The sequence below is a fragment of the Antedon mediterranea genome, chromosome 6 (assembly GCF_964355755.1).
Source record: "Antedon mediterranea chromosome 6, ecAntMedi1.1, whole genome shotgun sequence".
In the NCBI taxonomy this organism is placed as follows: Eukaryota; Metazoa; Echinodermata; class Crinoidea; order Comatulida; family Antedonidae; genus Antedon; species Antedon mediterranea.
The window spans coordinates 23,230,750-23,245,726 of NC_092675.1; the positions used below are offsets into that span (position 1 = coordinate 23,230,750).

At 35.9% G+C, this 14,977-nt stretch overlaps 1 protein-coding gene and 1 long non-coding RNA gene across 7 annotated transcripts in view; one reads left to right on the forward strand and one right to left on the reverse strand.

Annotated features, from left to right (window-relative positions):
* Positions 1–12,921, reverse strand: part of LOC140052195 (focal adhesion kinase 1-like) — a 38,878-nt gene extending 25,957 nt beyond the window's left edge. For all 6 annotated transcript variants that reach the window (XM_072097647.1, XM_072097646.1, XM_072097644.1 and 3 more), the window contains exons 1-8: positions 12,753–12,921; positions 8,084–8,232; positions 7,645–7,820; positions 7,373–7,460; positions 5,273–5,418; positions 4,726–4,780; positions 4,097–4,237; positions 2,336–2,413 (exon numbers count right to left, since the gene is read on the reverse strand). In XM_072097647.1, coding sequence (XP_071953748.1) covers positions 2,336–2,413; positions 4,097–4,237; positions 4,726–4,780; positions 5,273–5,418; positions 7,373–7,460; positions 7,645–7,820; positions 8,084–8,200 — 801 coding nt within the window. In that variant the 5' untranslated portion in view covers positions 8,201–8,232; positions 12,753–12,921. The remainder of the gene's footprint in view (positions 1–2,335; positions 2,414–4,096; positions 4,238–4,725; positions 4,781–5,272; positions 5,419–7,372; positions 7,461–7,644; positions 7,821–8,083; positions 8,233–12,752) is intronic.
* A 293-nt stretch (positions 12,922–13,214) lies between these two features.
* Positions 13,215–14,776, forward strand: LOC140052196 (uncharacterized). Its single transcript, XR_011845590.1, has 3 exons — positions 13,215–13,444; positions 14,205–14,315; positions 14,490–14,776. It is a non-coding gene; the product is annotated as an uncharacterized lncRNA (long non-coding RNA).
* Positions 14,777–14,977: the final 201 nt, after the last annotated feature.

A 14,977-nucleotide genomic window follows, 5' to 3' on the forward strand; every position in this document is an offset into this window, starting at 1 on the left:
CATACAATTCTCCCATTCAAACATCCAAATTATACATATTGTATATGTCTACCCCATGACTAATGTTCATCTTAATCATGGTAAATAAGTCTTGTACAAAACGTTTACAGTGTTTATAGTGTTCACTTTTTCCATTGTAGGTTTGTGTGGGAAGCAGTACACAGAAAAGTAACAGTGCCCTCATTGTCTTAACTTAAGTACAACCAATGTAACCTGTAAGACTTGTTCACTAAATACCTATGTTAATAATAAAAGGGTACATGATTTGTAGTTCAGGGTGAATTTCTATGAAATGGGATTGTAGTGTAGCAACAGTAAAGTTTAAATTACAAAACACATGACAAAACCAAACCAATACTCTTTCCATTGATAATTCAACTAAAATAACTGAATCACGCACAATAACAATGTTATGTTAAAATTAGGTATATAATATAAAACAGATTTTCTTAAAAACAAATATAAAAATATAAAAATGAATACATTAACTCAATACATATGGAAAAGTAGAAAAACATTTTAAACATTTTTGTAAACCTTTATAGAATGAACTAAACAACAGACCAACTAGACATGGTACTATTAAAATAGCAGAAAGTGAATCTCAAAAGTCAAATACATCATACTGAACGTCCAAGACTGGCATTGTGATAACTTTGGCGACTATTCAAATTCAAGCATTTGGTGTAGTTGCATAAGCTATCACAACGATAATTGGATTGTACATGTTAATACTTAACTGCACTGAAACAGCATAGTGTTTGTTAAAAAAGATTATTGAAAACATTGCAAATTAAGAGTCACCAGCTAACAATACATACAAGACATAGACACAATCATAGACCTTTTTTAACACAAACTAGAAAGCGTATCGTTGTAACTTCGCTGTTGCCTAGAGTTGACTCTCTAGTTTAAGTTTAGTATCTCTATTCTTTACTCACAAGACAACCTGTTGGTGCAATGCTAGCATTTTTCAACATTTTGTTGAGTAATATATTCCTCAGTTCCACTGACTTCCTATGTTCATTATGTTGCTGCATGTGGTAAACCAAATGTTTTACATAATACATTAAAGTAATCAATTATTTAATATTTTTAATTTTGAATTGAAATATTTTATTTATACTGGGTGTCCTCTTCAGTCGAAGCATAGTCTTCAAGAGGGCCCAATTATGATCAGTGGCTGTGATGTACTAATACACTGGGGTAACCCCCTACTCGTCTCGAAAGATGTACTAGTTTCTTTAAAGTGCACATGAGCTAGATGTGTACACTGGACCTACAGTTTATAGTCCTTATCCAAGAAGACTTGTTCTACCACCAGAACCATGGAGTGAGTGAGCCTCAAACCCCTGCCGATATTATGGCTACGTAATTACAGTTACACTGTCTTAACCGCTCGGCCAATCACTCTTAAATTGTAAACAATTAGTACTGGTGGAGCATATAGAACAACACTGGTGAACAGAAATCTAGAAAATGCAAATTTTCTGGTTTTATTTTGCTATTACAAAACTTCAGATCCACTAAATTGATCTTTCCAAATTAATAATCAATTTATTTTGTTTTTAATTAATTTATTCAAATATCAACAAATCACAGAAAAAAACTGAATTGCATGGGATTTTCAAAATACAATAAAATCAACAAGTACAAGGACTAACAAAATTTAACAAAACATTACAAAAGCGATAAGGCATCATAAATTTTTTCATGAGTTTTCTAGTTCTATAAAACTAAGACATCCAGTTTTATATTTATAATATTTAAGATATCTGAGATGTCTAAATTATAGTTATCTAGACACCAGAATAAAAGTTGATACTAACATGAAATTGAAACTATTATCACATCATCATATTGATATTAAAATTGTTTTATGGAAATTAAGGGATTGTTTATTAGTATCATAATCTCTTTCAATAATAACCTAGACATTTCCTGATTCTTAAACCAATGGTAACTATGTCTGTGTGTAGTAATAAGAGAGCTCTAAACAGAGGAAGGAAATTAAATTCTATAACTATTGGGGCTTGTGTTATTATATCATTATAACAATGTTTTTATGACCAGTACAAGAAACATAAGGTCAAAGTTCAAAATGGTAGAAAGATATAACATTTTCTATTTAAACTACAGACAATTTCAGAAAATTAATAAATATTATGATTTATTTATGCAACAATGCCTGGAATGCAATATTTGAATGGTTACATATCAGTTGGAAAAGAAAAATCTTGTTTTAAGAATAAGAAACTAAACATAACATTATAATATAATATTTCCCATTAAAATATTATTAGTTATGGAACAACGGGAAAAACAATTGACTTACAACATTGGCTTTGTCTGTTAAACAACTAATTCCATCATCAGGACCAATTACCAACTCTACAGATATACTCCAACCAGTCTGAAAAAGTAGTTAAAATCATGGATAAAAAAATAAATAAAAAACTACAATTAATCATTATGAGCTGGTTCACACTAGTGGATTTTCATCCTGTTGGGTTAGGCTATCCATAAGTAGCCTAACCAGTCACACTTTGTAAATAGCAACCATTAAAATTAACCTAATGTGTCCATTTTTGTAAATGTGCTTATAAAGCTGTAGATATTGTAAAATATGATAATATTGTCAAATGTTCAATATTTCTATTTTTTTTATATATTTTTTATTCAATAACATGTTTATTGTGTACTTTATGGCAATATTAAAGCTTCCGACTTGGATGCAATGCAAGGATGTAAGTGTACCGCAACCCATTGGACAAATCATTGTCAATGTCACAAATTTGGAAAGTCACACATATCTCTATTGAAATCTGTAACTTCTAGTAAGAGTAAAGTCAGGATAAAATATGTTTCTTTATGATAATTTCCTTATACAATATACCCTATTATCAAATGGTTTGTTCCATAAGATGGAAGCCAGATAAGTTTAATTCTATTCACTGGTTATAAACCAAAGGATGTAATTGAAATTAAAGTTTGTAATAAAAAATGTTTAATGTTAAAATGATGGATTAGCAGTTTCCTTATTTGATAATATGACACTCTTTATTTCAGGAATTATAGCATAATAAAATAAACTTAGTTAATAAAGAAGATAACAATACGCTACAGTATTTTGGAAGAGGTTAAAGATGTATTGTCCCTTGAAACACAAAAAAATGAAGGTCAAAATATTCAAAATTTATCAAAGTAATATTAAAGTTATTCACTTCAAGTCGAAAATTCGAGCCAAAAACAACAAGTTACGTAAATTAACAGGTAAATTAATTTGATTACATTTTGTCGGGAAAATCGTCACAAGCGAAAGTAAACAAAGATTTTAAACCACGAGTATGCATTATGCATGATGCTAATTAGGATTGTTTACAACTCGTCACAGTTGAGAAGGTGTTTTCACACAGATCGCGAGGAAGTTTTATGATTATGCATACAGAGTAGCCAAACAAGTGCGTTGTATTATGAGATATGTTTTGATTGAAAACTTATTTTTTGAACAAAAAAATGTCTGTTTTTCAGTTAAATTATTATTTTTTTCGACTAATTTTTGGTGAAAGTTAATAACTATTATGACCTTGACTTTTTTTTTAAATCTTTTATTTTTAATTTTTTTTGGAATTTGTCAAAGGGACAATACATCTTTAAGGTTTCTTTTCCTGCATCTATTTGAAATTGTTGTTGTGTGAATTGGATATTCACAAAATTTAAAATTGTACATTTTTTCACATTTGTCTGTATTATCCAATGTATTTAGCCTATCTCTAAAACTGGAAAAATATTACAGATTGTAATAAATAAATAAATACAATTTTGTTTTTTAAATAAGTTTTGAATTATACACATTTTAAAATGACATTCAAATCAAGGTTTTGCAATGGGTTTGGAAAAGAATTTGTCCTCGCAAAAAAATATTTTCTGTGTTCTGATTGGCTATTACTAAAAAAATGTTGCCATAACCTGCATGGTAACCCTGACAAGATGTTGGGTACACTAAAAATTGATTTTAGAAATAAATTGAGATACAAAGTTTTGATTAATTCTATACCTTTCTGTTATCATAATAACTGTAATAAACTGTACTTACTCCTAATGCACATTTAAATTTTTCATGGTCATATCTGTGTACTCTTGATAAGACTTCAAAGAATTTAAACACACACTGTTCTTCATTGAGGTTGGCAAACTGCTTGAAGTGTTGTAGTATTAACCGGCGCAATACTTTAGGCTAAAAACAGTTTTGAAATATATCAAAGTTTATGGTTAATACAAGTTCCATTCACACTAGATGTTTTCAGCAACTATGTTACCAAATTCGTAGCTAGAAAAATCTCTAACCACTGTCCTAGTAAATATTTGAGGGGCGCTTTTCACTCTATGTTGGCTAGGTGAACATTTTTACTCAGTTTTTCTGGGTAGGCCTGTTTTTAAAAATGTTCTAGGTTGTTTGCACAACAACATGTTTTGTGTTTTTAAATGGCTAAGCAGTTTGGCTCTCAATTGGCCAAACCTCTCGGAAGTAGATACTTTTACAGGACCTGAGGTAAGTCTATTTACTAGGCAAGCAGTGTTATGGAAAGTTTCTGGGTTAGTGAAAGGAATCCGACTCCCAGCCCGTTTAAGTAATAGCGACCACTGCAATTGGCAATTGTTTGTTTACTATTTTAGGGTCAAATTCCATGATTATTGACGATAAAAAACATAATCAACTATTACCTTTGTATTTTCAATAACAGTTTTTGGAAGAAATTTCTTTAACCCTATTTCCTTCCTAGAGAAAGAAATATTGTTAATTCATATAAACAATTAAATAATGAGATAAACAATACACTATAAATCAAAACATTATAATAACAAAAGTTCAAAGTCTGAATCACTAAGGATCAAGCAACAACATAGAATACAAACAAAACTTTGTTATTTTCTTTATAAATAAAAGTATAAATTGTTTTTAAAATTTATTTTAGATTTAAGATGTTTTATATTTCAGAACACAACATTACATCAAGCTACTCAATGAGAATGGTGCTTTTAAATTGCACTAATAAAGTAGTAAAATTACTGTATATGCAAAGATAAAAAAGAATAGTCTGAAAGTTTATCAAAACAGGATATTTTGGGCCAGCCCATGTGTGTCCGGTATTGGGAGAGTTGGCTGTATAGTTTACAAAACAAACAAACGACCTTGACAAAAATAATATGACGCATTTAAAGATTATTTTTAAAAGTAAATAAATTTCCAAATACAAAGTAAAATACATACTCTAAATACTCAAAGTTTGCTTTTTTGTCAAGAGCATAATGCGGCATATCTTTGAAAAATCTTCTCATTTCCAGACAGCCTAGTTGTATTGGAATGTCCTGTTCTCCAATGGTCTCTGCAACTTCATTCATATAATCTTGCCGAACCTAATTAAAACAAATGATGATAATGACATATTTAATCAAATCTTATCTCAAAGATTTGTATATTATTACTTAATACTAATTCAATTGTTTTAATACTGTATTAAGCATTAGTACTGGTCAACTACAGAGAGAAACCCTAATCTTCCAAAAGATGTGCACGGAGTGAGAACTTTAAAGTGCCCATGTGTACACTGGTCCTCTGGTCTTAAGTCATCATCCGAGAAGACTTGTTTTATCAGAACTATGGTTGAGGAGAGCTTTGAACGTGTCCTGATATTATGGCTACGATTAACTCTCATACCTCTCACATGTGGACGCCTTCCATAAGTAGACCCAGCTAATCTTGTTTAGTGTACAATTGAATTGTTTAAGTGTTTTTGTATTACAAACATGGGGTACAGGGTTCAATATCCATTCCTTTAAAACCCATTTTCCTGTTTTTAAAAAGAGATGTCTTTCTTTATCTTACCAACTATTCATAGCAAATAAAAGTAGACAAAACACTAATTTTACCATTGTAATAGTTTTAAATAGAAACTAGACATCAATTCTGTCATAAAAGACAAGGACAAGGTCTGAGATAATCATTACATACAATTAATAATATTGACATCTTAAATTAAATTATTGTAGTGTGAATTCCCAAGCAAATCATTCAAGGTCAATTAAAGGTCATATTTTACACATGACTAAACAGATAGTGTTAATAATTGAAATAAACAATTTGATCAAGATTTCAAAGCACTGTACATGTACAGGACTGTTTATCAGACTCTTCAGTTAAATCATGGACCTATAATTTATAGGTCCATGATTAAATAATCAGAAACATTCTAGCTAATGTCCTGGAAGAAAGTGGCTGTTTTTTCTTTTTTTCAATCAAATGTTCTCAGTCAAACATGGAAGAAATAGTTTTAATTAATTTAACACAAACAATGTGTGCAGAAAGTTGTTGTATGCCATCCCATGTACAGATCATCAGACATCAGAACTATTAACAATAATACAGTATTATACTGTATATTAAGACCTTTACATTTACATAGATTCATGTGGGTATGGAGAGTTGGTTTGAGGGAGTAACATTCTAGTCGATTCTGCACTTGACAATGCACATAAATAACAACTTTAAAGACACCTTCCCTACGTTTTTTACATCTATTTTAAGATCACAAACTATATTTAATCTAAAAATAATACTATATGGTCCTATTGCAATAACTTTTTTCGTCTTTAAATGGTTAAAAATGTGAAAAATAAGCCGATTCTAATAATTATAGCGGCCCGCTATAAATCCCAAAATGCATTGCGCGCGGATTGATATTTCTGTTTTTCTTCTGTAATTCACCCACTTTTCGATCGATCGTGAGGCCAAAACAAATGGAAGACTCCTAACTTTTCAGCGAAAAAAAACCGGGTTTTCCCCAATTTGTATCAACGGAGTCTGGCAAAAATAGAAAGACAATTAATGCAGCAACTATACAACGTCAGGCTAGGTATATCGCTAGCGTACGATGTTCATAAGTTACCAATGTTTACCAGCTAGGCCTACAAAACTATAAGCCTAGCTAGGCTAGGCCTGAAGACCGTCCACGAGAGGTCAGTCACCGCGAGCTACCTAGGTAGTGCATTGTTTCTCACTTTTTATCATAATTTACCATAAAACGTACATTTAAGACAAGGAATGACCTGGTTTAATGTTTTTAAAGTAATATATGTATCATTTTTACAAAACGTCACAAATTGTAGGGAAGGTGTCTTTAAGTACAGTACGTTCCACAAGGTCAGATTGAAATTGTATAGGAAATATAGATTAGTTCTTCCATGGAGAATACCTTCAGTGGTTTAGGCTGCTCAAAATGAAGGCTCTTTTACCTTTGTTATTTGGTTCATTGATATTGTATTTTTCTACACTAAATGTTCCATTTAGAATTAGTATCATCACAGTACTGACCTGTTCATAAAAGAAGTTAAATGTTACTTTATCCTTCTCCAGAAGCTCATGTGTACTTCTTGGTAGATATCGCACTCTTAACATGTATCTAAAACAAACAAAAAGAATGTTTTTTTGTATTCACTTTTAATATAATTTATACATATTAAAACAATCATTGGTTTGGTCTAAAAGTGGGATGTTTCAGCTAAATAATTTTGTTTCGCCCCTAAAAATTGGCCAAATCGTCCCACCAAAAGAAGGCTGAACCTGTGTCTGAATTCATCACTTACCTCCATTCTAATGTTGGATGTATATTTTCATATTTACGTCGTACCTCACCAACAGTCAATTGTTGATTTAACCAATGGCTTTCATCACTATGGATATGTTGAAGCCTGATTGCATAGGAACCCTCAAAGGCAAGCTTTAACTTGGACAATCTACCAACAACTGCACGTATAACACTCTAAATTTAAATCAATAACAGTAAATTTAAAATGTATTGTCCTGTCCACTGCATTACATGCTAAAGTAAAGCAAATGAATGATTTGGAGTTCGACAAGTTTCTATTTCCTCTAACAAATCTGGCGAAATGGTGAGGGTTTCAATCAACTATGATGTACAAAAAGAATGATAAAGTATCAACTTGAAATTTAGTATATAACACTGATAATGTTGTTGGTGGCAAAATAATCTTAATTTCTTCTATGTGTAAAGGCTTTATTTACCTTGATATCAGTATGGTCTAAAACTTTCACAGAGTTAAAATTCCCATTAGGTTGGTAGACTTTGACAGTTAGTTTGTCCGCAGCTGGTTTGGTTGGAACTGCCATTTTCTTGAACATCAACTATCTAACATCTTAGAACTACTACTGTACTGTATGCATTAAATAAAAAGAAAATACAAAATTGCACTATACAGATTACACACAAACAATTTATAATATAGTAGTATATATTGACAGTATATTATTAAAGTCTCAGTCTATGTGGGTGGGAGGTGGGGTGGTGTGTGCAGGTAAAGTACAATTAGCTGACCAATCCAGTCATCATTCACTTCGGTGTTCTTTTCCTGTGTGCCATTTCATTTTTGAGTTGTAATTGACAAAAATGCAACTTAACACAACTGGCTCACGCAAGTTAAGTAAAATTGCCGTAACGGTTAAGTTAGGGATGCTGAAAACAATTAATTAGTCATAAATTACAGTAATAGAGCTTTTGATTTGCAACGACAGATGACCTAAATAGGACTGGACAGGTCAATCGATGTCTCGTCGGTTGTCACCTGGACCTAGAAATCATTAAATAAAACTGTTTCAGGGTGTGGAGCAAGGAAACGCATCCAAATATTAATAAAATAACATAACTGAAGTCTGGTTTTCGGTCATCACCAATCAAGACATCCTTATCAGCAGGTTCAAGGCTGGTTTAAGAAGAGCATAGTGTTGTGAACGACACCCGCTGGGTAAACAGACCACCCCTCCGACCGAACGAGGGCGTCGCGCCGATAGCTTGATTTGCATACAAGGGGTATGCGAATGTTAACGTGGGACCTCGACGTCGCCCAAACCGGACTATTCAAAGCAGGAAACCAAGCAAACAAGACGGAAGATACCGATTACATATACTGTATATTGACTTGGACTTGCTCTTTTACATTGCGTGTGATTTAGGACAAGCGGGACTGTTAAGGTAAGCCTAGTAGTAGCTTTAATTATCAGGCCATTCCAGCACCAACCTAAAATCACAACATTGGCGCTGCGAGCAAAAGCTCGGAAATTGTTTTTTTTTTTGGAGAGGCGGGAACCTTGATTGCTTTGCATTCTTAACGTGATCGGGTCGATCACGAGGTATTTCGTCCTCCGAAATCTATTAACTTATTGTGCTTACGGTGCATTTGTTAGTTTATTGAAGTTGGTATATTTATTGAAGGTATAACATACCGGTAAAGTTAATCACGTAGTATTGTGGCATTTGGATACTTGCTGATTAGAATAGCGTATCGACGGGGTAGTCGATACGGACCGGGAGTTGTATTTTTTTTGCTATAGTTGAAGTATTAGTGGGCAGTTTATTAGGCCGTATCACCTGGTGGGATACTAGGCGTGGTGAGCAGCCCAGCCAAGCAGAAACCAACATGCCATCTGGGATGTGGTCGAGTGGCCAACATGCGGGTCCACGTCACGAAGATGCATGCTCCGGCGTGTTTTCGACCACTGGAACGAAGTTCTTGGCGGAGGGCACGAGTGCAGTGGCGGGCACTCACCAGTTTGGCAACGGAGGGCCTTGGTAAAGGCTTGACACCGGAAGACTTGAGGTGTCTCCTGAACGTCCAGCACCTAATGGGGGATGGCACTGATGTCCTACCTCCGGATAGGAAAACTCGTGGTGCCATCCTTATGCTGACACAGGTGATTGGAGGAAAGAGGCCCCCGCCTCTCACGATAGCTCCGGTTATCAGTCACCCATCGGCTCTCATACACTGGCGCTGTGTGATTGCTCTCATCGCTTCTTTTGGTGAAGAGCTGTTGAAGGAGTGTGGTCGTCGGGTTGAGGAGGAGGAGCTGGCAGTGGACCAGAGCGCCAAAAAGCCGACGAAAAGGAAAGCGGCAGGTAGAGAGCATGGAGAGCGACCGACCAAGCGCGATGCCCCGGCACCAAAGGATGGTAGATCAGTGGCGGCGCCACCAATTGTGCAGGGTACATCGGCCTCGCTTGGTTCGGCGCCCAAAGTGTTTGACGCCTGTTTCCATCTCGACCGGTTGTAGGGGGACCTGCAACTTTCCCGACGAGCGGACCTCTGGGACGTGGAGCGAGCGGTGCGGGTGAAAAGTGGAACGTAGCCTGTGGAAGTGGTAGGCGGGATTGCCCTGTTTGGCGATCCAACCACTTACCCCACCGAGCGGGAGATTGGCAAGCAACGGCTGTGCGGTGGGCTTGGGAGTGGCTCCTGGCTACTCGCCGACAACGGTCCAATTCGATAGGCTTCTGGCCTTAGCCCGAACTCGAGATGTTCGAGTAATTGGGAGGGTGGGGTTTGACCATTCGGCCCCGCCTACGGATTGGCTGAGACAAGATCAGCTGCTAAAGAGGGTGTTGGGTCGGCCGCCACCACCGCATCCTGTGTCTTGGACATCCTACTTCTAAGTCGCGTGTTGAAGGAACAGCGGCTGCTTCTGGCAGACTATATGCTTCCACAGAAGCCGTAGCAACCGCCTACCTCCGGCATTTCCCCAGGACATACTTTAGCGTGACCAGCCGAGTGGCGGGCTTTACGGCCGATCAACGCAAGGGCTTGCGTTTCATCGCAACAAATGAAGATCGGCGAGTGCTGATGGGGTCCAACGGACCGGACTATCCTCCTGCCGGATACCCAGTCGGAGCACCTCATCTGTTGTGGGCGACCGCCGTCGCCGTGGGACAGGTGCTCGACCGGAGCCCCATGCAGGTCATTGATCTGACATGGAAGAACGGTCGAGATCTCCTTTGAGCCCCTGGCTCACCCACAACCAGAAGTTTTCAGTTTTTCCAGAAATTTTCCGTTTCAAAAGAAAATAGGTCCGTTTTACATTTATTTTCATTTATATCTTTCAGGTGGGGGACGGTGCTACAGGCATGCCCCACGGCCGGTGACTACCTGAAGAGATCGTTGGGAGCGGTCTACATAGCTAAGGGTATCGGGTATTTTTCACGTACGAAAATCACCCGGTTCACCTCCGAGGTGGATCCAGGACGGGGTGCCCGCTTTTCAAACACGGGAAGAGTGTTGTGAACGGCGCCCGCTGGGTAAACAGACCACCCCTTCGATCGAACGAGGGCGTCGCCCCGATAGCTTGATTTGCATGTATGCAAATGTTAACGTGGGACCTCGACGTCGCCCGAACCAGTCTATTCGAAGCAGGGAACCAAGCAAACAAGACGGAAGATACCGATTACATATATTGACTTGGACTTGCTCTTTTACATTGCGAGTGATTTAGGACAAGCGGGACTGAACCGATTCACCACGATAAGCGCTTAAAGCGCTCATGAGAATGAAGATTATGTATCAGTTACAGTGTCTAAATTGTCATGTAAAAATGTGATTTTTCTACCGGAGAAAAGTCGTGAAGATGTCCTCACGAGGGCCGCGCCATATTGTTTACCTTTGATTGTAATATGAACCCTGACATGTCAGATGCATTATGGGCATGAAATATTTGTTCAATCTCTGTGCAAAGGTCAGTTTATTGAAGCATAACTTTTGACAAACATTTTGATACCAAACTTTAATTTCATTAGTTTTCGACGCATTTTCGTCTAATTTTCTGCCAGTGCAAGCTACACATCTAAAACAGCGGACTAATCTCCCGAGGGATGCCGGTGCGCGTGAGAATCGCGAATTCCAAGTCGCTTTAGGGATGTTTTTTTTAACATTCCCGGTGAACAAACAGCGGCGACGACGCTCTCGGGGCGGCTCCCGATAGGCCTAGGCCCCATATGGTCATCGTCGGATGAGTCAGTCTACTAATTTCTTCATAATTTCAAAACCGTTGGTCATTCATAATGGTCAAGTTTGGTCTTATTTTGAAGAGAAGAAATAGGTTATGATGAAGAGATGAGTTTTATTATGAAATATTTATTAATTGTGCATTTGGTAGACAAAGATAAATTACAAATTTTTCCTAAAATATTTCTAAAATTTGCATATTCCATACTCCGCCAAAATAAGTTGTAACACAAATTTGATAACATATTTGAAAATAAAATGTCTGTGTTTAGAAAAAAAGTTAGGGTTTAAATTATGTGACATATGCTTTTTGGGTCCCAGGGGAGCAAAATAAACTTGGGGGTCAATGGGTTAAGGTAAGCCTAGTAGCTTTAATTATCAGGCCATTCCAGCACCAACCTAAAATCACAACAATAGAAAAAAGTCTTTTGGATAACAAGTTTAAAGTGGAGGTATAACAAAATGGCTCGCACACTTATTTATTTATTTATTTAGTAAGTAGCCTAAAGCTTTAAAGTTTAGTTTGGATGCAGCACATCGATGATGCAAAGCACATTCAATACCGTGTCAGTTGTAAGTTGACCAATCATAAACAACAGTTCAGAATTAAAATCATACAAATTGTTTGGACCTAGGCTAGGCTAGGCCTAGCTAGCATGAGCCAGAATTTACCCATCTCGTTTAGCTGCCAACCAGCATCATCTACTAGCCTGGCATATCATCATCTCATCATGCATGATTTCCCACACACACACCACCGCCACGATATAAAACGAACAAGGATCTCGCAAAAAACCCGTTTTTATTACTATTCATCATCAATATTACTGAGAAGGAGTAAAATCATAGCCTTGATGACATAAATAAGTATATGAGTAAACTCTAGAATATGAGAAAAACATACGTACTTCTGTTGCCAAACAAGCTTCTTTAGGTACCTAGGCCTATATTTATCGACAAACACTATCACTTCCGTACGTACGTAGTAGGTCGCGGTCCCTTTTTTTCAGGAGAGAGGAGACTATAAATCCACAAGGGTGGTGGCCTAGGAGAGGTGTGTTTGTGTGTGTAATATAAATTATGACCAACCACTAACTAGAGAGGGCGGTATCGTTCAATAAGCAACCAACACAAAACAATCGCATTCCATCGGAGAGAGAGGGGCCGGGAGGCGACCGGGAGAGAGGATAGGCAGTTTGCTGCAGCACGTCGCTGAGGATATGCCCTACATATATTGCATTTTTCTTGAGGTATTGCTTGTACCATTTGTTCGTGGGTAATTGTTTTCCACTGTAATTTCGCGTCAAGTGGCGTTACTTTTGTGTTTGTAACTCCCGCAAACCGTCATATAAATCTGATTACAGTATTTCTTCGTATCGTGTGTGTGATGAAAGAGGAACGTGACAGCAGCAAAGATTGACTTGACTGTTGCCGTGTGTTTCGAGGAACGGGGGATGACGGGGGATGATGTAGCCCTGGGCCTAGCCTAGGCCTACTAGTACTAGTACTAGAGGAAGGCTTGGGTGGGCAGGACTTAACGTCGAAGAAACCTAGTCTAGGCGGATCGTTTAGGCTAGGCTATCTTTTCAATTCATTCATGGTAGTTTTTAACTGTTGTAGCCTAGAGGCTAGGCCTGGTTAATTATGTTAAGCCTAGCCTAGGCTTGCTAGATCTATCTATATAGAATAGGGCCTAGCCTAAGGCCTAGCTACGCCTATACTATAGTGTAGCCCTACTAGCTAGTAGTAGAAATAGAAGAGTGTAGCAGTTAGTAAGCCTAGATAGTAAAGTAGGCCTAGTAGTAGTAGCAGGTAGCCTACTATATAGTACTATACTACTACTAGGCGGGATGAAGCAAGCAAGCAAGTAAATGCTAGCTAACAATAAACATTCAATTATTATTAATCAATGTTATACATGTACATTTTAATTTATAGATACATTTTTACAATTTAATGTAAAAAACAGTAAAAATACTAAACTAAAAAGTTTAACAATATTAATATTTATTTTAACTTGTTTCTTGAAAGAAAGATGTATAGGGCCTATAAAGTTAAATTTTAATATTAATGTACTAGATACTATATCCTTTTATATCATAGATTAATGTGACCACTGTAGCATCTCTTTTACTGTAAATTAGTGTTATAACTACCTACTACTAGACCTATAAAATAGATTGTGAAGTAATTATTGGTCGTGTTGTATTTAAAAAAAAAAAAAAAAATTAATTATGGTATAATTAATATTCATATCATCATACTCGTCAGAACAAGTGCATAGGTGTGTTATTTGTATACATGTTGCAGACTTCTATATAGAATATTTTATTTTATGATTTTTTTTCTTTTTACCATAGGGTAATAAAAATCTGCTGTACCAAAACACTTTCCTGACCTTGATTGGACTTGCAGTTGATAATGCCGTAAGGACTTGTGATTTTACCCAAGAAATTTAAATGCATTTTCAGGTAAATGGATTTATAATATCAAAATGTCCTACAATAAAACCTGGTGAATAAGAATGTTTAGTTTTATTTATATGATATTAAGAGAAACTGTTATGTGGCTGATATAATACTTTTGTTTTTTGGTGCATCAATCTAGTTCCTGGTTGACATTTAATATTTGTTTGTTCTTTTTAGAGTGTATGGTAGCTGAATTATTTTGTCTTGCATAGCTTGTTGGCTCCTTAAACAAACTTCAGCATCTGTTGAAAACAAATTTGCAATGATATAAAATATCAAGGTGCAAGATGTTATATATTTGTCTGTTACTCTACAGTATTATTTAATCGGGTCAATTTATGTACAGTATCTTTTATTCACATATTATAAATTTAATATAACACACTATCAAGGAAAAATTATTATTATATATATTTTGGTTCCATATGATGAACACTAATAAAATCTAGCATATTTGAGCAATTGAATGCTGTTTAATTAAACTGTTTAATTAAACAGCATTCAATTGCATAATTGCATTCAATTGCATAATTGCATTCAATTACGTAATTTCTGTGATTTTCCATGAGAGCGTGTTTTTTAATTAAAGAGAATTTAATTGCTTAAATAGACTTGATTTTTTCTTGTTTGAGTTTACTTTAGTTTCATGTGATGAACACTAATAA